This window comes from Bufo gargarizans, chromosome 5 (assembly GCF_014858855.1).
Source record: "Bufo gargarizans isolate SCDJY-AF-19 chromosome 5, ASM1485885v1, whole genome shotgun sequence".
Classification (NCBI taxonomy): domain Eukaryota; kingdom Metazoa; phylum Chordata; class Amphibia; order Anura; family Bufonidae; genus Bufo; species Bufo gargarizans.
Genome location: NC_058084.1, coordinates 406694185 through 406717510, shown reverse-complemented (window position 1 = coordinate 406717510; position 23326 = coordinate 406694185). Strand labels below are relative to the sequence as shown.

Below are 23326 nucleotides of genomic sequence, written 5' to 3'. Positions count from 1 at the left end.
TCCCATAGGTTTTCGATGGGGTTCAGGTCTGGAGAAAGTGCAGGTACCCCAGTCTCCAGCAGCTGTTCCCTAATGATGCGACCCGGATGAGGTGGCACATTGTCTTTCATGAAGATGAAATTAGGCCTGTGTTGTTCATGCAGAGGCACAATGACTGGATTAATAATGTTATTCAAGTAGTATGGGCTTGTCACTACCGTTCACAAAGCATAGGGCTATTCTGTATTGACTAGACACACCTACCTACACTGTAACACCACCACCAAAGGCTTGTCTGGTGACCACAGTGGCTGATGCATAGTGCTCTTCTTGACGTCTCCAACATCGTTGGCGGCCATCATTTCTGCTCATCGTGAATCAACTTTCATCAGTGAACGGCAGTGAGGCCCGCTGGTCCCTTGTCCAGCTTAGATGCTCCCTGGCCCATGCAAGGCGATGATGCCTGTGCCTGGTAGTGTGGTCAGGTACCCTTGCAGGTAGTCTAGCACGTAGACCACGCTGATGTAAATGGTTTTGAATGGTCTGACTTGGATGCCTCTCACCTGTCTTAAATGTGCCTGGAGCTGTGTGGCATTCATCAACTGGCTCCACAGGGCGTTGTTTACAATCAAGCGGTCATCAGTGTGGGATGTGGCCAAAGGACATCTACTTCTATGCCTTTATGTGACTCTCCAGTCTCTCTCTCTCTGTTGCATGGTGAGGAGGACTGTTTAAATACCAATTCTAATTGAACCAGGAAATTTATTGGGCGATTCATGGATCAAACACCTGTGGTGAATGTTGCCATTACCGCCTTGTCAGAGAACAGCAAGTTGTGCAAAAAGTACTGAAGCATTGAACAGCTGGACATGTGCATTCAAAAGTTTAGAGAAGGTCACATTAAGTTCACCTGTAAAGGTTAGAGTGCATTTTAGGTTCATCCTGAAATTTTACCCACAAGCCAAATATCCTTAACTTTTTGTTAGTAGTATATGTGGGATTAGCATGCAGTGGTAAAAGGGACTAGCGTATACTCACTTTGCCAGTCCCCCGTCGCTGCTCATGGTGCCCGGGACCTCGCTGTGCTCCGCCTACTTCTGACATCTCAAGCAATCACTGGCTGAGTTTGCTGATTAGCTGAGTGCCATATCCTGCCATGTGGAAATGAGAAACGGACCATAGCAGGGACCCATTCACCTCCTGGATGGCAGCATAGAGGGATTAGCCAGGTGAGTATACACTAGTATAGTTTTTTTTTATCATTTCATGGCAACCCTTCATTTTTTTTCTACTTTAAACCACTATGAGGCTACTTTCACACTTGCGTTCGGGGTTCCGCTTGTGAGTTCCGTTTGAAGGCTCTCACAAGCGGCCCCGAACGGATCCGTACAGCCCCAATGCTTCGAGTGGATAAGGATCCGTTCAGAATGCATCAGTATGGCTCTGTTTCGCCTCCGTTCCGCTCAGCAGGCGGACACCCGAACGCTGCTTGCAGCGTTTTCGTGTCCGCCTGGCCGTGCGGAACAAAACGGATCCGTCCAGACTTACAATGTAAGTCAATGGGGACGGATCTGTTTGACGTTGACACAATATGGTGCAATTTCAAACGGATCCGTCCCCCGTTGACTTTCAATGTAAAGTCTGGACGGATATTTTCTGAAATATAATGCAAACGGATCCGTTCTGAACGGATACCATTGTTTGCATTATAGGAGCGCATCCGTCTGTGCAGACACCAGATGGATCCGCTCCGAACGCAAGTGTGATAGTAGCCTAAAATTGCTATTACTATTTTTACTGCCAGGCATGTCTTCAATTTAAAGGGGTTCTTCACTTTCATTTAACTGATGAACTATCCTCTGGATAGATCAGCTTCTGATCGGCGGGGGTCCGACTCCCGGGACCCCCGCCGATCAGCTATTTGAGAAGGCAGCGGCGCTCCAGCAGCGCCGCGGCCTTCTCACTGTTTACCGCCGGGCCGCCCGCCCACTGACGTCACGACTTGTATCAACTAGAGTGGGCGCGGCTAAGCTCCATTCAAGTGAACAGAGCTTAGCTGCGCCCACTCTAGTTGATACAAGTCGTGACGTCAGTGGGCGGGCGGCCCGGCGGTAAACGGTGAGAAGGCCGCGGCGCCGCTGCCTTCTCAAACAGCTGATCGGCGGGGTCCCGGGTGTCGGACCCCGGCCGATCAGAAGCTGATGATCTATCCAGAGGATAGATCATCAGTTAAATAAAAGTGCAGAACCCCTTTAATTTAAATGTCTTTTACCCTGCCTGTCAGATGTGTGTGTTTACACCTATTTTTTAAACCAGAAGCCTAGAGAGTAACCATGTCTTACGGGACATGTTTCTCATTGACAGGAGTTCCTCAACAGCCCTGCACGCATGGATGGTGAGCTTGTCTTCTGCAGCAACAATTGTTTTTTGCTGCATTCTGCCGCACAGGCAAAGAGCAAGGAGATCAAGGTAATGTCTACATTTATTCAGTGTTATTTAACCCCCTTAATTGCCAGACCCTTTTTTGTAATTTAGTGATTGTGGCGCTTAAATAGCTCGAACTTTTTTATTAGTTGGGCTACAAAATCATTTTTGCAGAGGTTTTTTTTTCAGGACACAGAGGGTTATTAATGTTTTTAGAAAAAAAATGAGCATTATTGTTTCAAATGATATATACCTTAAAATGATGACAATTGTATTGCTGCTGTGGCAAAGGTCTAAATTTTTTTATTTTTTTTTTATTTGGTTTTTTTTATACATTGTTTGATACTAAATTTGCAGTTTATTATTTTATTTTGCACTTTTCCACTGGTACTGAGGCATCCATAGGAGCCCAAGTTACAGGGATGGCACTGGCAGAGCTGATCGGGGTCTGCTAAAACCCAGTAGCTCTGCTATGCCCGGAGACACCCAGTGATCACTTGATGAATGAGGCAGCTGTCTCACAGTAGCACTGACAGCACCTACAAGATTAGGCCTCCTGCACACAAATGTGTGTGCCCCGTGGTCGTGCTGCGGCCCGCAAAATTTCCTATGTTATCCAACCCCTTAAAGCCTCTTTCTGATTATATTGACACATAGTCCAGGAATGGTAATGTGGCATGTGCAGCTTTTTGACTTGTAAATACATAGTAGATGTAGGAGAAGGTACTTGAGGGATTTGGGATGTTGTGGTCCATTGTAGATTTTTTTTTATTTATTTTTTTGCTGGTTTAGCCATGCATGTAAAGATTCAGTAATCTCTTTGTTGTGTTGACTTCTGAATTCTTTTTTAGGACCCGGACTGTTCCTTAACTTCTCCATCTCTAAAGGAAACCCAACCAAAGTCCTGTCATCAGTACAGTAACAACACTTCCACCCTGGATGTTCACTGCCTTCCATTGCTGCAGGAAAAGTTTTCACCCCCTTCATCTCCTCCTAGATCATTTCCACCTGCTACTTTTGAAACTGCTAAAGTTGAGGCAAAGCCAGATGAACTGAAAGTCACAGTGAAGTTAAAACCACGACCAAGAGCTGTTCATAGTGGTCTGGATGATTCTCGGCCTTTCAGCAAAAGGTGGAAAGGAATGAAGTGGAGGAAATGGAATATTCAGATTGTTATTCCCAAGATGCCTTTCAAACCTCAATGTGAGGATGACATAGACGAATTTCTGAAAAGACTGGGGACGTCTCTGAAGCCAGATCCTCTGCCCAAAGATTTTAGAAAATGTTGTTTCTGCCATGAAGAAGGTGATGGAACGACTGATGGGCCAGCAAGGCTACTCAACCTAGACCTTGACCTCTGGGTCCATTTAAACTGTGCTCTTTGGTCTACAGAAGTCTACGAGACACAGGCTGGTGCCTTAATTAATGTAGAACTGGCTTTGAGACGAGGACTGCAGATGAAGTGTGTCTTTTGTCATAAAACGGGAGCCACAAGTGGCTGCCACAGGTTAAGGTGCACCAATATCTATCACTTCACCTGTGCAATAAAAGCACAATGCATGTTTTTTAAAGACAAAACTATGCTTTGCCCCATGCACAAGCCAAAGGGAGCTCATGAGCAAGAACTGACTTATTTTGCAGTCTTTCGTAGAGTTTACGTTCAGCGTGATGAGGTGCGGCAGATCGCTAGCATTGTGCAGCGTGGGGAACGTGACCACACTTTCCGTGTCGGCAGCCTGATCTTTCATGCAATTGGTCAGCTGCTACCACAGCAAATGCAGGATTTTCACTCTGTGACTGCCCTTTTCCCAGTAGGTTTTGAAGCCAGCAGGTTGTACTGGAGCATGCGTTATGCCAACAGGCGCTGCCGGTACCTCTGCTCCATTGAAGAGACAGATGGACTGCCCTTATTTGTCATCAGAGTACACGAACAGGGGCATGAAGACCTGGTCCTTACAGATACTACACCAAAAGGTGGGCGCAAGGTCCTCCGGTCTTTATGGATCTCATCAGGGGGCCATTTCTCTTTTGCTTGTCTCCTAGTTTGTCAACATGTCCATAATTTAAAGTCTATCTACTTAGCGTTACTTCTGTCACATGTGAAAAAGCAATATGGAGAATAACTGTTCTCGGTCTTCTGTATATGCTTATTTGTCCACCAGCTGTCTATATCTCTGTTCACTATCCTTCATCTGGGGATGGATATATCCGGGTGCTGGATCCCATACAATCCTGCACAAAGACTGATACATCGGCCTGTAATACAGATTGCTGTAATCTTTGCAGTTAACCTCTTAGATGCAGTGACAACCGCAACACCTAAGTGCTTTGTTAGGGTGGCACCAGGATTGCCTTGCCTCTATCAGTGTCCCTATGACACAAAGGCAGCAGAGGTGCTGGATCAGAGCACCCTGATTAGGGAAGGGGGTTTCTTAATCTATTTTGGCTGTTTTATTACCTGTAAATCTTGTGATTGTTCACAATGTATTTTGTTACATTTCTTTAGGTGTTTGGGACAAAATCTTGGAGCCCGTTGCAAACTGTAGGAAAGATTCAGAAATTCTCAGGCTTTTCCCAGTGTACCTAAAAGGAGAAGATCTTTTTGGTTTAACGGTTTCAGCAGTTGCAAGAATCGCAGAATCGGTACGAACAAAAATATGTTGTAATTGTTAAAGCACATGATTAAAGGCCTTTACCTATTGAGGACCTACCCTAGGTTATCAAAAGGTAAAGGACCCCCCTGCTCCTAGAGGCTAATTAGCATATTATAAAAGTTTGGTTTTCTCAATAACGACGGCAGACAGTGAGATGGCTCTAATATAGTTATGTTCAACCAACATTAGCATATCACTAATGCCAGTCAGCTTAATACCCATTTTTCAGGTGTCTGAAACCCTTTAAGGGTACCTGCACACGGTGCAGATTGTGTGTAATGCAGTACCAGCAAAATGATTAGACAAATGTCGTCCTGTCAGTTGTTTGTGCAATTTCTTATGCAGATTACACCCTCCTTAATGGAAATTTGACATCTACAGAAAATCTGCAAGTAACTTGGTTTTTGGTGAAATCTGCATGAAAAAATGGCAACATTTCAGATTTTTAAACCTGCACTTGTGTGTAGGTACTCTTAAAGTGGGGGCCACATGGACACTTATTGTACCATGGGATTGCAGTTTGATCTCTTAAGCTGAAACCTTTATTTAATTGGAAAGTCGTACTACAAGCAGTCTCAGCCTAAAATAAGTTACATCGGCAGGGAAATCTGCACCTGACAATAAAATGGCCTCATGCACACGACCATATTTTGTTTCCGTTCCGTTTTTTCAATGGGTCCGCAAAAAACGCGGACAGCACACCGTATGCTGTCCATTCCGTTGCTCCGCAAAAAAAAATAGTGCATGTCCTATTTTTTCTAGTTTGCGGACAAGGATAGGCATTATTACAATGGATCCGCAAAAAAAAAGGATGCCATACGGAACGTCATCCTTTTTTTTGCGGATCCGCAATTTGCGGACCGCAAAACACATACGGTCGTGTGCATGAGGCCTTACTATTGAACATTGATCACTGATGTAACTCTCAGTAATGAGACTGAGCTACAATAAAATGTACATCCTATGTATATTTTCTCCTTGTTCCCAGCCTGACAACAGTCTGGAGCCCTATATCTTTTAGGAAGTCAACTCCACCTGGATGCTCCATATTTTGTTTAATGAATTGTTTTAGTAGATTATAAATTGTAGGGTGCCTTAATGGCATTTTAGTTAGTGTTTATCTGTGTGTAGTCTGCATCCTTCACAGTCTCTGCTTTTCCCCTTATAGCTACCAGGAGTTGAGGCTTGTGAAACTTACACTGTCCGTTATGGCCGAAACCCACTGATGGAGCTCCCTCTGGCCATCAATCCTTCTGGTTGTTCCCGCTCAGAGCCAAAAATGAATAATCATGTCAAGAGGTTTGTGTTAAGGTATTTTCTTTTCTTTCCACATTGTACAGCCCAGGGTTTACAGCAACTGTACTGCTCTGTGCTCTTGTGTGTTGCTTACAAACCCTGTTGTCTATGGCTGTGTCTGTGTGCGCTGCTTACAGCTGCCATGTTGTTTGTACCCGCTTGCCTTATGTTAACCCAGGATCTGACTGTGAAGAACATCTTGAGTGCACATAACCTTCAGTTTTCTCTTCTTTTGTTTTTTTTTATGTGAACCTCAACAGGCCTCACACGTTAAACAGCACCAGCACTTCAAAGTCCTTCCAGAGCACAGTCACCGGAGAGCTGAATGCACCCTACAGCAAGCACTTCGTCCATTCAAAGTCCTCTCAGTATCGGAAAATGAAGACCGAATGGAAATCCAATGTGTACCTGGCCAGGTCTCGAATTCAGGTCAGTTGCAAGCTAAGGAAAGCAAGGGATTTGTTTACTTTTACTTTTGAGTGCCATTTCTTCCTTTGCAAATAGAAGTGGCTGTCCTGGATTGGAAAAGGGGTTTGCTTTCTTCCCCAGAAACAGTATTGCAGTTTATTCACTTGCAATATCAGACACTGCCCATGGACAGACTTGGCTATGTTTCAGAGTTAAAAAGCAAATCTTGAAAAAAAAAAACGTAAATTTAAGTTTCCTGATACATGATTACCATGTAACTGCTTGTGGACCACACAGAATTTTGAAATGGCTGCCTGGTATGTATATAGAAAAGGCACTGCTGCAAAGGGGTAGACTGATTGGCAGAATACTGGGGTGACAGTACGGGTTTAGGGGTCAGCCACAAGTCTTATGTAATTGGCTTATGCTAGGGCTGGACAAATCCCAGGGATTGGGAATTACAGTATATTCCTGATGTCTATGGGAGTTGTTCTTGCTGGACTACATAAAAAGTCAGAAGTGGCTCTGGAGTGGTCCGACTGGCTCCTCAGAATTATCAGAAAATAAAATCGGCAGAATGTAGGAATATTCTATTGCATCCTGTGCTAGTAATCAATGAATAATGAGTATCGGTTAAATTGCTTTTGATAACTGGACTTGCATATCAAGCATGTTTCCATAGATCTGTCATGATCTTCTCCCTAATTTTATTTTCTCCCCCTCAGGGTCTGGGATTATATGCTGCTAGAGACATTGAAAAGCACACTATGGTGATTGAATACATTGGAACCATAATACGCAATGAAGTAGCCAATAGAAAGGAGAAGTTGTACGATTCGCAGGTACGGTCTTCACGATTGCTCTGTATTACCAGTCACTGAAAGCAATTGCCATCCTAATGTTTTCTGTGTATTATATGCTGCTGACAGTCTTTCTTGGACACTTTATTTTCAGAATCGTGGTGTATATATGTTTCGTATCGATAATGAACATGTGATTGATGCCACTTTAACTGGAGGACCTGCAAGGTGGGTACATGCTGTGCTTTCATTACTGCTGTGGGCTTAGCAGAACAGGTAGGGTTGAAATGAAAAAAAACCACAACATTGCTGTTATATTAAGTGTGACGCTCAAGACCACCGACTATAAAGAATAGGGAGTCACCTTTCCTACAAGTACAAGGTCTGCTGTATTAAAGGGGTTATTCTAAGAAAAAAACAAATTGCAGAGAGTCTGACCACTGGGACTCTCCATGACCCAAAGAATGAGGGGTTTCCCCTTTGCATGTGAATCGGTCACTGTATTTACTTCAGTAGTACTGGCCCTCCGTCAGTCCCATAGAAGGTAATAGAGCAGCGGACCAACATGTGCGCTACTACACAAATCGGAGAGCTCAGGATTGCATGGGGTCCCAGTAGTCAGACCCCACCCACTCTATGACTTCATATTTGTCCTGTGGATAGCTAAAAAATAACTTTTTGTGGGATTACCCTTTTAGATGAATGACTTTTTTTTATTGTCCTTATAAAAAAGGACCTCTCGCCTCTCCTGACAAGTTCTGGAGTACCTTCACTTATAGATCTATGTTGTACTGTTTCTCTTTTATTCTTTCCAGAAATGTACGCATAAATGCCAGTGGGCCATATTTGTGCCATTTATTATTGGTTTAAAGGGAACCTGTCACCGGGATTTGGGGTATACAGCTGAGGACATGGGTTGCTAGATGGCCGCTAGCACATCCGCAATATCCAGTCCCCATAGCTCTGTGTGCTTTTATTGTGTAAAAAAAAAAAAAAATTTGATACATATGCAAAATAACCTGAGATGAGTCCTGTACGTGAGATGAGTCAGGGACAGGACACTTCTCAGGTTAATTTGCATATGTATCAAATTGGTTTTTTTTACACAATAAAAGCACACAGAGCTATGGGGACTGGGTATTGCGGATGTGCTAGCGGCCATCTAGCAATGTCCTCAGCTCTATACACAAAATCCCGGTGACAGGTTCCCTTTAAATACTTTAGTGTTGCTCTCCAAGACATACTTTTGAGTGGGTATCCTCTTTAAGTATGTGCTAAGCTTTATATGGAAGGCACAGTTTAGGATTGCAGCCCCACAGGGCAGGTTATCAATTTTTCAAGGCAAGTTCTGCTATCAAACATTTGCCGATTTCCCCGCCCTGTCCCTCATTCACCTGGTACAGGAATTTCTGTTGAATCTTCCTGTGCTGTGATGTATCGGCCACAGCGCCAAGTTACTGATGGCTGCCTATCCCTCCTGCTTTGTGTCGGATCATCACTGATCACATAACTGCAAGGGGCTTGAAAGTACGTAAGATTGCCAGTACCTTTAGATCATGCGAATTCTGGTGTCCTGTCAAGGTATATCTTTTATATAAAATATAAATATTTTATGTAAAAAAATAAAATGTCAATAAAATATGGAAATCAGTCAGGAAATCCACTAGGCGGACATAGAACGCCTTTTCTTTTATCTTGAGACTCTACATTTAATTTATGCAATTAATGAAAACAAAGGGGCAATCAATTATGCAAAATATATGTAATTTATTTATAAATGAGTAAAAATCCAATATAAAACAGACATAAGATCAATGGATAGACAAATTGACGCCGTACCAACAAACCACCACTAGATGGTGGTGTAACCTATCACTTTCTCACCAGCACAGAATTATCCGAAGATTAATGAAATATATATCATACACAATTGAAAATAAAAAGCATAAACACGGATTAATACTGGAAGCATAACTGATCCACTGTCTCCTTATAACCAATCAAAAATATATATATGATATTAATATGATATTGTATCCCACTCTGCAATCATACTATGGAAATATAATTTCCCAAAGGTTTTTCCTCTACTCAGACAATGTCTAATCTCCCATTAGCCATATGCATCTTTGCTAAGAGGACAACTAGCATTAGGGAGGTGTTTAACACTATATGTTCCCTCAGTATGGGGACTCTTGACTATATGCCAAGAGGAATATCTTATTAATACCACAATCAGTAAATACAAATATACGTTACCGGATGAACATGGTTTCGGGTGTGATCAGTTCTCAAAACTCTTCCAGTAGACAAAAATTAATCCAAGTTTCTTTTTGTTATTGAAGTAAAATTGTTAGTTGCAGTTGTTTCAGTTGAAGAGTGTAGATTTCATCTAACCTTTTACATGCATACTTTATACCCCATGTTATCTAAGAATTCCTCCCCTTCTAGATTAGGGATCTCCAATCAGACAAGATGGGTATATTCGTATGCAGGTACCAATGATGTAATTTTAACCCTTGGAATATTGGTGAAAATGACATACTATTATCCATCTACCTCTAGATGGCACTGTTGTACCACATAACATTAATTCTAAATACCTAATAATACATTAACATTACCTTTTTAACCTCCCCAATATGCATCAGTATTAAGGGTTTCTTCCTGACATTTTAATTACCCCTAATATAGACCTGTTGGAGTCACCATCTTCTACGGTCTTCTTAGGGACAATGGACAATGGTTCCTTTTACTTGACATCCGGGGTCATTAACTTGCCCACGTGGCTGACTAATAATATTCAGCTCTCCTCATGAAACCCAATTAGTAGGAAGACAACTTCAATACTTTCTAAACCTTAAAAAGTCTATATGGTCAGTGGGATACACACGGCATAAAATATAAATTCAAAAATATATATATATATATATATATATATATATGTATATTGACACACTGTTATACATAAATTACATATTATATAAGTCATTGGTTAAGATATGTTGCAAATTTAAATACACCACACAGGAATATATAGAATAGAATTATGAAGACATGAATGGGACATTCACACACCCAATGTTTCTATAAGGCCGACTTCCCTAATGACTTTGTAATGAAGTAAAAAAAATACATTGCTATTCAAATGGTTCTCTCTCTCAGACACATGTCTGTAGGACCCATCATAGCATTAACAGATATACCACATCTACAAACCTTTTACCCAAACTGAACTCAGCATAACCTCATCCCGACCTGTTTCAACCTGTAGAAAAGATTTTAGACTCTGGTTCAGTCTGTGATTACACTTAAAGGTAATGAGCATTGATATTTAGACTATAATATTTTCAGATAAGACTATACAGTTATGAAAATGCATGACAGTCCCAACACCAACAGGATGGGTAGGCAAAAGGGCTGGCTTAGTCTGGAAACTAGGAGGATGGAAAATCGGGGGCAGGGGAAAAGAGGGTAGCAAGATTTGTAGTCTCAATACCAGTGGCGAAGTAGCCATCAAAATAGGGAAAGTAATTACATTTTTAACTTTTTCACAATGACTATAGATGGGTTGATACCAAATCATGTTTGTATCTTTGAGGTTTTTTAATGCTGCTGGATCGCCCCTTTCCTGCACATTCTCAACAAGTAATGCTTGTTTTTCAGGTATATTAATCATTCATGTGCGCCTAACTGTGTGGCTGAAGTAGTGACATTTGAGAAGGGACATAAGATAATAATCAGCTCCAATCGGAGGATACAAAAGGGTGAAGAGGTAATTTCAGAATTTAGTTTTTATGAAAATATACAAGAAATACACTGTGATTATTAGTAACCCAAGAAACTTACCATAACATACAAGTCTAGGTGCGACATTTAGATTCACTAACTTGGGCTACTTTCACATCTGTGGCACTGCGATCCGGCCGCCTGCTCCGGAAGGGAATCGGCCAGACACAAACCACAACGTGCAGTGGCTTGTGTCCAGCTGATTGTTAGCATTTTTGCCGGAATATGGCTAAAAAAATAAATGGGGAAAGCGGGCATTCCAGGTCCGGAGAATTCTCTGCACGTGTGAAAGTAGTCTTACACACTTTAAATGTATCCTATGTTTTCTAGCCTATGATTTCTCCATTAGAGCCTTTAAAGTGTAACTAACCTTTTAAAGAAGTTTATTAAAAATGTATCTTAAATGCTGTAAAATTCTTATGTATTGTAATATACTTTATATATTTTCTCCCGTAGACCCGAAGTTTAGGGGTCTATAATCGCTTTGGAATCTGTAGACATGTGCAGCGCTGTCATGTCAGCAGTAGATGGCATCGGGGCAGCAGTGAGCAGTATACAGGCAGGAGCACACATCATTGACCCTGCCTGTGCCCGATGTGCTATCCAGAGCGGATATGGCACAGTGGAATCTGTGCATCTCTGACATGTCAGCGGTGAGCGAGGGTACAGATTGCAAAGCGGTCAATGGGTCAGTGAATAAACTCAAGCACGAGGACGACTGAAATGCAGTGGCAGAAAAAAATGATTAAACATGGATGGATATTGTTAGTTTTATTTTTTATAGACAGATCTGAGACAAGAGGCCTTATGGTATTTTCAGAGATTTGAAGTGAAACTGTCCATGGTAAAAAAAAAAAAAAAAAAGTTTACTTTTTTTTTAATTCCATGTTGTCACTTATATCTCAGTTGCAGGCTGTATTGATTTATAATGGAATCCAAATGGGAAGAGAAGCTCTTTACCTTCTCCCTCACTTAATTCTTGTTGGATGTTTTTGCTATTTTAATGCCCATGTGATTGGCATCGGTACAGTGTGACTGACCACATATCTGTCTTTCCAGCTTTGTTATGACTATAAGTTTGATTTTGAAGATGACCAGCACAAGATCCCCTGCCACTGTGGTGCTGTTAACTGCCGGAAGTGGATGAACTGAATGCATTCCTTGCTTCTCCAAGGTTTTACTTGTCCCTGAGATGTGATTTAAGCATGCTGTCAAAATGACACGCCTGTCTTCAAGTTAAGAACATACTTAGCAAGTGACATTTTTGTTGCTGCCAAGAGAGGAAGCCACTGTCAAAGTAAAGCTATCAGGGCCTCCACAGAGGGTCCTGGCGGGGGGCAGCCAGTTATAGAGTTCACCGCTTCTGCTGTGAGCTTACTGAAGAAATAAAAAAAAATTCACTGGGTCAAGAAACGAGTCAGCAGGTGGGCAAACACATGAATGTAAGACTGAGATCACCAGCGAAGCAAGATGCCCAACGTGCTGGCCACAGCCTTATATGAAAAAGGGGCAGGCCCTCTAATAAAGAAAACTAAATAAATACACGTAGACACCACTGAACAAGGAATGTACTGAAATGACTTCCTTAGGGATAGCGCTAAGGGAAAATAACTTGCACTAAAATACATTTAAAATACTTGATTCCATGAGTCAGTTTATTGTAGTTTTTTTTTTATTTCTGTAAAATAAGAGAAACTTTTTGTATTTATTATTGGATAACTGAATGAAGCTATTTTTTAAAAGAAAAAAAAAAATAGAAGAAAGCCAAGCTGCTGCTGTTACCTGCAGAATTAACAAAATTATGTTACTTTGTACAGAAGTGTAAATATTTTGAAGATATAATACAGTATAAAAATAGTGATTGACCAAATGCTACCAGACTCCGTAGCAGTTTGGGTGCTGATTTTTGAAAATAAAAGTTGGGGATGTTACAGTGTGATTTTTGTAAGATGGGATTTATTTTTTATTTTTTTTATTTAGTCTTTAGTTACGACGATGGAGGGCAAAGTATTTTTTTGTTCATGGTGAGTTGACGCCTCGTTTCTAATATTAACAATACTAGCATATTTTCACTTTAGAAAATCATATTGTAACATCCCTGTTTTGTTTTATTTTTTGGCAAGTCAGGTTTCTTGTGCTTATAATTTGTGATAACTGTGAATAACTGCTACATCAACCCAAAGGAGGGCTGTTTTTTTTTTCTTTGTATTTCTTTACATTTTCTTTTCTTGTAAGAGAATCAGGTTTAGGTCATCAGTTAGCCTATATCATGGTATATAATGGATCATGTTAAACAATTAAATTCTTTTACATTTGCATTTGTGCTAAGCGTAAAATATAATTAGAATTTAACTATTAGAATAACTTCCAGGACTTTGGCGATAGGGTTTGACAAAAATTAATAAAAAAACAAAAGAAAAAAAAACATTTGTATGAATTTTTTTGTTTACATTTCTTTTAAAAAAGATACCTTTTTTTTTTTTTGTTTGCTTATAGAAACGAAATTTTGCAGTTCAAATTTTTTTTTTCCTTTTCTTGTACTTCAAATTCCGGTACTGACACTTCACAGGCTGAATATGAAATAAAGCTTTTTATTTGTGTGCACAATGAAAGTGGACTGTATGCTCTTGATATATTCAGTCACACAGTCTTGAACTTGTAATGTATATGGCATGATGTATTTTTTATCGTACAGAAGAAATCAATTGTATATATTTTTCTCTTGATAAATAGCTGTATGAAATTGTTTCTTGAATATTTTTCTTCTTGTAAAATATCCCAACATCCTTACCAGTATTTGTCCTACAGTTCATTTTTTTTCTGTCCTGTAAAATAGTATCTAATGTTGGCAAAAAATTTTTTTTTTTTTTTGAGTATACAGAGTGTTATGGGTTTTGGAATTTGTGGAAACAGGTTTAGAAGATCAGCATTTACAAATAAAAAAAATATTTTACAACTATAAGAAGTGTGATGTGTTTTTGAGAAGTTGAATGCATTGTTTCGGTATAATGCAATTTTTTTAATTATGTAATTTTTCTTTAAAAATTGCTAATATAAAACGGTATCATTCTACAGTCTAATTGTCACATTTCCTCAAACATACATCAATCAACCTGTCACCTAAATCAGTTTCACCCAATAATAGCAAATAGGTGACATTTGCATAGAAAAGAATACTGTGTAAATTAGTATAAAATTGTGATAGTCATTTATATATGTCAATGTTTTTCAAAGTCCAGAAGAAGAACAAGCATATTCAGTTTAAAAAAACAAGGCAATGGTTTTCCCATTGCAGACATATGGAGGAGAACGGAGTGGGGAGAGCTGTGGCTTGAGGATCCCGGATTTTCCCCTCCCCCCCACGACAGCACCACAGAGAGAGGGATCCTCCCCCCAGGGACAGGAAACCTACAGAATAAAAAGGTGGAGCCTCTCTACCCCTTCGGTGTTTTCCTGTCCCTGGAGTGGGAGACCTACAGTTTTTCCTTTTTAGGTTTTCTAACCGTCGGTCTATGATTCCTAGGACGGCCCTAGAGGGCTGACTGTATACTGCCGGAGTATACTTTGCCACTAGGTCTGCAGCATGCCAGACCTGCAGGGTATAGCGATAGTGAGGTCACGGTTATGGGCAATCGAGGGTTACTCCCTTTTCTGAGGAGAACCCTGGACAGGCATGCGACAGTGAAGGAGAGGTAGACACTAGTTCCTCTGGGGCACACTTGGTAAATAGGGACCAGGCCTGATGGTGTGTGAGGTGCCCTGGATGTTGCAGGTATTTTGAGTGCCTTAGGTAAGGTCCCTTTAAGAATCGTGACGCCAGTGCCTGTAACGGTGGCACACCGGTTTGCAGGAGGATTAATGGAGTACACAGATGGTAAACCAAACGTTGCTTTACTTTTAGGAAACATTTCAACTGTATACAAGCAGTTGCAGTGATGTATAATGCAGTCCTTTATAGTACATATGCACAGCAGGTTTACTTGACAGCACAGCAGGTTTAAATCTTGCAAGATACTTGGAGGGTAAACAGTTAATGCTTTGCAGTGCAATGCTGCTCTATCCCCACAGCTATTCTAGCTGGCTGGATCCCAAGGCCTGGATGCCTAATTGCTGGCTTGAATCCTTGGTATATAAAATCCTTCCTCCAGTATTGGCACTTGCTCTATATATTACAGTACCTCTGCTTCTTAGCTGGATTCTCTGCTGGGTTGGAAAGGTGGCTGTAGGTTTCTCCCAGGAGGTGCTCTCCTACTACTGGGGTGTCTCATCTGTGTTTGCTGGATTACTGGTCTCCAGGCAGGCTGTACTCCTAGCCTCCTGGTGCAACTAGAAACCAGGACTATCTAGCTGCATGTCAGGAGGAGGCTCTCAGCATATCTTAGGCTGGTGCCTTCTCACTTCTGTCTCCACAGACTCCTGACTAGGACCTAACCCCTCCCTGTCTGGGCCTGGACATTTATACTAGTGGCTCCCGATCTCCCTCTAGTGTCTGGGATGTCTAATTACACCCAACTAGGCCTGCTAAGCATTAACAGGGGAATCATACAAATGTAAAAACACACAGAAAATACATTACAATGCATAGTTAAATATAATATCACTGTCCCTTGTGAGCAGAAGTAACACGTTACCCAATTGACCCTTGTGTAGTGCCCACTCCTACCTAGTGGGACACTACAGGTCCTTTAAGCTCAAGTATCCTTTTGAAGAAGTAAATTCCTCCTCTTGGGGAAAAGCCCCAAAAAATTATGTCGCCATTTCTAAAGTATCAAAAAGATCTTCTCTTCCCTTTTGAGGATACTGGTGTGCTTAAAGAACCTTTAGATAAAAAAGCTGAGTCTTTCCTTAGGGGAGCATGGGAGGCCTCCACGTTATCTTTTTGCCCGGCTATAGCTGCTACAGTTATGGCTAGAACATTAGCTTGCAGCAACTAGAAGTTCAATTAAAAGAAAGATCCCCTAGGGAACAGATTTTATCTTCCTTACCCACATTACAAAAGCGGCTGACTTTTTGACAGACGCTTTAGTCGATTCAATCAAGCTCAGTCGGCATCCCTTACCAACTCCGCTCGGAGGGCACTTTGGCTTAAGAGTTGGAGTGGGGGGGATGTGGCCTAAAAAAATTATGTGGCATCCCCTGTCGGGGAGAATTTTTGTTCGGTCCTGAGCTAGATGACCTATTAAAAAAAAAAGCAGCTGATAGGAAAATTTGATTTCCGGTCCCCAACCCTTCTGGGGTATTTGGTTCTAGTAACGGGCAGTCCTTTTGTCCCTATAGGAATAACACAGGTAGAAGAGCTGTCAGAGAGAAGGACCAGAGATACAGATCCAAGAATTTGGGAGGGAGAGAATTCCTATTTGGGAACTCTTCCTCTACAACAGGCATGTCCAAACTGCAGCCCTCCAGCTGTTCCAAAACTACAACTCCCAGCATGCCTGGATAGCTTACAGCTATTAGGACATGCTGGGAGTTGTAGTTTTGCAACAGCTGGAGGGCCGCAGTTTGGACATGCCTGCTCTACAAATAAGAAACGACCTCAACAATGACGCCAGGCCAAAAATGAGAGGAAGGCTAGAATTCTTCCTGTCAGCCTGGTTAAAAATTGCGGGGCCTTGGGTCTTGGATGTCATTTGTTCAGGTCTAAAACCAGAATTTCTTTCCTTGCCACCGCAAAAAATTTTGTGTAAAAGGCTGTTTTACCATAATAAAGGAAGTAATTAGACCTTATAGAGAGAGATGTCCTGATTCCTGTTCCCCTAGAAGAAAAATCCGAAGGGTTTTTCTCCCATCTTTTTCTAGTTCCAAAAGCCAGACTGTTCTCACAGGACAATCCTCAATCTGAGGGGTTTGAACTCATTTCTTGTGTACAAAAAGTTCAAAATGGAAACAATGAGGAATACAGTTCAGCTTCTTTTTCCTCATTGTTTCATGGCGGTAAATAGATTTAAAAGACTCTATTTTCATATTCCTATGCATCGGGAATTTTAGAAATACCTCAGGGTGGCGATTCCGATGGAGGGTCACATTCAACAATATCTGTTCCAGGCATTGCCCTTTGGCCTGTCCATGGCCCCGAGGATATTCACAAAGGTTGTAGCAGAGATGGTTTCATTCATAAGACTCAAGAACGTGTTGATAGTACCATACCTGGACGATTTTTTGATCATAGCGGATTCCCGGTTCAACTGCAAGAGGTCCGTTCAGATGGTAGTGCAGACTTTTCAAGAACTAGGATGGATAATAAACTGCAAAAAAATCCTGATTAAATCAGGTAAACAAACAGGTTTCTGGGCCTAGTTCTGAATTCTTTTTCCCAAGTCCTGGAATTCTTACAGAAAGGTCTTTGATTAGGGTTGGCAAAGAATTCTCCTAAAGGGAACCTGTCACCGGGATTTTGTGTATAGAGCTGAGGACATGGGTTGCTAGATGGCCGCTAGAACATCCGCAATACCCAGTCCCCATAGCTCTGTGTGCTTTTATTGTGTAAAAAAAACAGATTTGATACATATGCAAATTAACATAAGAGTCACATCTTACTTGTGTGACCAGAGAAGAGTCATATTTTCAAGCTCTGACTCATCTCAGGTTAATTTGCATATGTATCAAATCGTTTTTTATACACCATAAAAGCAAACAGAGCTATGGGGACTGGATATTGCGGATGTGCTAGCGGCCATCTAGAAACCCATGTCCTCAGCTCTATACACAAAATCCCGGTGACAGGTTCCCTTTAAGGTAAAGATCTCTGCCCTGTTGGTACTATTTGAACAAAACTTTGCAGCAGATCCTTGGGTCAATAGTTTTTTTTTAAAGCGGTAGATAGGAGGACTCCAGTCTCGTCCCCCCGTGGGTTCTTAATATTGTGCTTAAATCCTTAACCCAGGCACCCTTTGAACCGATTGATTCTTCTAGCATAAAACATGTTACTTATAAGATGGTTTTATTGGTAGCTCTTACCACTGCTAGAAGGATAAGCGAATTGCAGGCCATTCCATTAATCCTCCCTTCCCTAAGATGCTGGATGATAGTCATCATTCAACCTGATCTGGCCTTTTTACCCAAAGTCTTCTCTAAATTTTATAGTCTTCTGCTTTGTTTATTCTTTTTTCGGGATCAAATAAAGGGAAGAAGGCTACCAAGAGTACCTTGTCTAGGTATTATACTATCTTACTTGGAGGCTGGTCTGTCTCCTCCAGTCTCGGTGAAGGCTCACTCTACTCGCTCTGTTTCCTCTTCTTGGGCTGAGAGGTCGGGGGCTTCAATTGAGAAAATTTGTAAGGCGGCCACGTGGTCATCTCCTTGTACCTTTATCCGTCACTACCGTTTGGCTCTGCACTCTTCCTCTGATCTTTCTTTTGGCAGGAAGGTTTTACAAGTGGTGGTCCCTTCCTAAGAAGGGTTCCATTCCTCTGTAATTCTCTCTCTGGTCCTGTTGTGGGGTGGGGAAAAATGATGATTACACTTATCGGATTTTCCAGACCCCACGACAGCGCCCTTCCTAAATCCCTTCCTTGGTGATGGGTTGTGTGTTTTCACGTGGAGTAGCAAAAAAAAAAAAATGTTGTTATATTGTCTATATGCTTGTTCAGAATGATGAATTTGTGTAGGAGTCCCTCTCTTGCTCTGAAATCCACTGAAGGGGTAGAGAGGCTCCACCTTTTTATTCTGTAGGTTTCCTGTCCCTGGGGGTGGATCCCTCTCTCTGTGGTGCTGTCGTGGGGTCTGGAAAATCCGATTACCGGTAAGTGTAATCATGGGTCTGTCCACTACCAAGCGCTGCTCCCATAAAAGTGAATGGGAGAGCACCGTTCACATGCAGCCCCTGCTCCGATTCATTTCTATGGGACAGACGGAAATAGCCGAGCTAGCGCTCGGTTATTTTTGGCTGCTCCATAGAAATGAATGGAGGGCAGCTGCACATGAGCAGTGCGCCCTCTGTTCATTTCCCTGTTCTGTTTTCATTGTAGGTGTGGGTCCCAGAGGTTGGATCCGCACCTATCAGACAATGGTGGCATATCCTAGTGCAGTGATGGCGAACCTTTTTACAGACTGAGTGCCCAAACTGTAACCCAAAACCCACATCTTTATCGCAAAGTGCCAACATGGCAATTTTACCTGAATACTACAGTCCTATAAAGTATATCTTCCTTGTACTTTATCATTTAGGGTCCATTCACATGTCTGTGTGTGTTTTGCGGATCTGCAGATTCGCAAATCACGGACACCGGCAATGTGCGTTCCGCTGTTTGGAAGCTGACTGGGTACCCATTGCAATCCACTTCCTGCTGACGTTGCCAAAATTAGACAAGTGCCAGAGGCAAAGACTAAAGGGGCCTTTACACTGCCCAGTTATAATCTGCCAGTGTTCATCGGGTAATTGGATTGTTCGTTCGGACTCCTGAATCATTGTTTGCAGGCAGCAGGTTGTGCTGTGTAAACTGTCTTTTTGTATGGAGACAAGTAGTGGTATTTGCGATCGCTCCTCCCCATACTGTGGAGGAGATTGCATTTACATGCAGCAGTTTCTCCTCCACTGACGAGTAGTTGATTGCTGGGAAGAAACACTTCCTTCCTGACATGAAAACATCCGGTGTTGGGGGAGCAGCCAATGGACTGCTCCCCCATCATGGACCAAAATAGTGCATGTCTCTGACTTTTTCACTAACCCACGATCAGTAAAAAAAAAAAAAAAAAAAAACTGATATGTGACACATTAAAATCAAAGGGTATGTGTGCTATACACTTGGGTCATCACAATACCCAAATTTCCCCGGTGCCTCCACAACGGCATTCCCAGGAGGGTGTCCCCGCCTCCAGGACAGGAAACAACGAGGAAGCACAGGATTTAAGGAGCCTCCTCCTCTTACCTTACCAGTCGTCGTTTCCTGTCCTCGGACGTGCGTGGAAGCCACTCCTGGGGTTATCCAGGAATTTGGATACCGCACCGGTCTGGTCCTTTCCCTGTCGTTCAGGAGGGCTGGTGCAGGGATTGGGGGCTCCGGGGATGCATTGCCTCCCTTCCTCGATCCTGCAGAGTAAGTCCTGATCTCAGGCATCCCCGGGCTTGCGAGTCCGCTGGAACTCGCGCAGGATCGGGCGTTGTGACGTCAGCGGAACGAGATCTCCTTGGGCAAGAGATTCTCGCGGGACGGCTCCTGTGCGCGGCGGGAGATTTAAAAGGAGAGCTCACATCCACCACCGCCGGTGATCTGCAGAGATGCCTTCCAGCGACAGAGTCATCAAAGCGCTCCGGTGATCCCGCTGTTTCGGCCCTCAGCCCGGTAAGCCTCCTCCCAGGGGGGAGTTATTCCTATTCTTTTTTATGTTTTCCACATAGGTATATAGGGTTAAGGAGTCCTGCACCTCTCCTCCCCCTGCACACTGGGTGTCTGTAATTTTACTATACTGACCCCTCACCACCCTTACTCTGGGTCCCTCCTTTGTCCTATACAAAGATTGTTTTTATTCCCTTCAGGACAGTGAGTCCAGAAAGCCTAAAACCAAAGGGGATTCGGGGCGCAGGAAGTGTGGTGGTTGCCGTAAAGGCTTGGTGTCGAATCCGAAAAAGACCCTTTGCCCTAGATGTATTGAAAAGGTTATCTCAGAAGAATCCCCTTCCTTTGTGGAGTCCATGCGAACCCTCATTAGAGAAGAGATTAAGGCTGCGGCTGATTCTAGACAATTGGCGCTTTCCCCTGGGCCTTCCCGTTCCCTAAATCTGGAAATATCAGACCAAGTGGATCTGGATGAAGGGGAGTTACTTGATGATCAGGTCTCCTTATCCTCTGAGGAGGCTGCAGGGAGGCCTATGTGCCTTCCCGAAGAAACGCAATCCCTACTGAAGGATATTAAATCTACCCTAAAATTAGAAGATGTAAAAGAGACTCAGTCCCTTCACGATCAAATTTTTCAGGGGTTGGGAGAAAAAAAGAAGAGATGCTTCCCCATCCACAATAATATTAAAGCCCTTATTTCCAGGGAATGGAGGGATCCTGATAAAAGGTGGACTGTATCGGCCGCCTTTAAACGCAAATACCCCTTTTCAGAGTCTGACTCTGATTTGTGGGATGTAACTCCCAAAATAGATGTTCCGGTGGCCCGTATTTCAAAGAAATCCTCGCTGCCCTTTGAGGATATGGGTCTCCTAAAGGACCCGATGGACAAAAAATGCGAAAATCTATTAAGGAAATCCTGGGAGACAAATACAGCGATGTTGCGCCCCAGCATAGTGTCCACTTGTATGGCCAGAACCCTCTCAGTGTGGCTAGATCAGCTAGAGAGCAATCTGTCAGGGGGTACGTCCAGAGAAGAAATCTAAAACTCCCTTCCCACCCTAAAGAGAGCATCTCATTTTCTAGCGGACGCCTCGGCCGACTTGGTTAAACTCTCTGCAAGAAGTAGTGCTTTAGCCAATGCGACCTGTAGGGCGGTATGGCTCCGTTCATGGACGGGGGACACAGGCTCTAAGAACCGCCTGTGCTCCATCCCATGTGAGGGAAATAGATTTGGCTCCGCTCTTGATGATATTCTGGAGAAGGCCTCCGATAGGAAAAAAGGTTTCCCCTCTGATAATCGTTACGATCAACAGAGACGTTCCTTTCAAAATCAAAAAAGGTCAAGAGCAGATCAGAGTAAAAGGGACGGATCAAAAAGATGGCAACCTTCTAGAGGTAGAGGAAGGGGATACCTTTTTAAGCCAGAAGCCTCTACCCGCCCTACCCAGTGACATGCTGACCCAGGTAGGAGGCAGACTAAAACAATTCTCCTCCGCCTGGCAAGAAATTTATGCCTCCCCTTGGGTCACTCGTACCATAAGAGAAGGCCCAAAGCTAGAATTTGTTTCCCCACCCCCAAAACATTTTTTTATCAACCAAAGGCAGCAGCCCGACAAACAGGCGTCCCTAGAGTCAGAGATAACTACGTTACTCCTCAAAGGAGTCCTCATCCCTGTACCAGAAGAACAACACGGCGAAGGATTCTATTCCCCTATATTTTTTATTAAAAAAACAAACTGCTCCTTTCGCCTAATAATAAATTTAAAGTCCTTAAACAAATCCATCATTTACAAGAGATTCAAAATGGAGACCATAAAATCTACCACACAGATCCTTCCGCAGGACTGCTTTATGGCTGCCGTCGACCTTTAGGACGCTTACTACCACGTCCCAATATACCACAGGCATCAGTGTTTTCTAAGGATTGCAATTTATTATCAAGGAAAATTGTCCCATTTTCAGTTCACAGCCCTTCCTTTCGGCCTATCCTCTGCCCCCAGAGTTTTTTCAAAAATAATGTCAGAAGTCACAAAATTTCTTCACCTTCAGGGGGTACAGATCGTTCCATACCTGGACGACTTTCTGGTGTTTGCGGAGTCGCGCCAACTTCTACAATCACGCCTCAAGCAAATCCGGGACTGTCTTACAACTCTAGGGTGGATAATAAATCCCAAAAAATCAGACCTTATCCCCAATCAGGAAAAGGTGTTTTTAGGGGTGCTGTTGAACTCAAGGCATCTAATGTCTTTCCTTCCTCAAGACAAACAATCTCACTTAATCCAAACAGTGTCTCATTTTTCCAGCAGGGATCAGTCCTCGATAAGAGACATCATGGCTGTACTGGGGCTGCTAACAGCCGCAATCCCGTCAGTAAGGTGGGCCCAAAGTCACACAAGAGTCCTTCAGGCCTTTCTCCTATCCTCATGGGACGGAAAGAACTCATCTCTAGACAGAAAGGTTCACTTTCCCAGACAGGTAAAACAGTCACTAACTTGGTGGAGAATAAAGGGAAACCTGAGCTTAGGGGTTCACTGGCGCCCAAGAGATGTTATGGTCATTACAACAGACGCCAGCAACTCAGGGTAGGGAGGTCATTCTTCAGGATCAGTAGTTCAGGAATCCTGGGAGAAAGACATGCAGGACGCCTCCTCAAATTAAAAAGAACTGTCAGCAGTCCACAGAGTTCTCCTTTCCCTTTACA

At 42.6% G+C, this 23326-nt stretch overlaps 1 protein-coding gene across 8 annotated transcripts in view; it reads left to right on the top strand.

Annotated features, from left to right (window-relative positions):
- The window catches only part of KMT2C (lysine methyltransferase 2C), a 200245-nt gene extending 186395 nt beyond the window's left edge, over positions 1-13850 (top strand). For 6 of the 8 annotated variants that reach the window (XM_044292878.1, XM_044292876.1, XM_044292875.1 and 3 more), the window contains 9 exons: positions 2344-2448; positions 3255-4377; positions 4910-5046; positions 6226-6368; positions 6614-6782; positions 7487-7603; positions 7716-7789; positions 11228-11336; positions 12410-13850. In XM_044292878.1, coding sequence (XP_044148813.1) covers positions 2344-2448; positions 3255-4377; positions 4910-5046; positions 6226-6368; positions 6614-6782; positions 7487-7603; positions 7716-7789; positions 11228-11336; positions 12410-12502 — 2070 coding nt within the window. In that variant the 3' untranslated portion in view covers positions 12503-13850. The remainder of the gene's footprint in view (positions 1-2343; positions 2449-3254; positions 4378-4909; positions 5047-6225; positions 6369-6613; positions 6783-7486; positions 7604-7715; positions 7790-11227; positions 11337-12409) is intronic. The other 2 variants (XM_044292880.1, XM_044292873.1) reach the window with 1 other exon arrangement.
- Positions 13851-23326: the final 9476 nt, after the last annotated feature.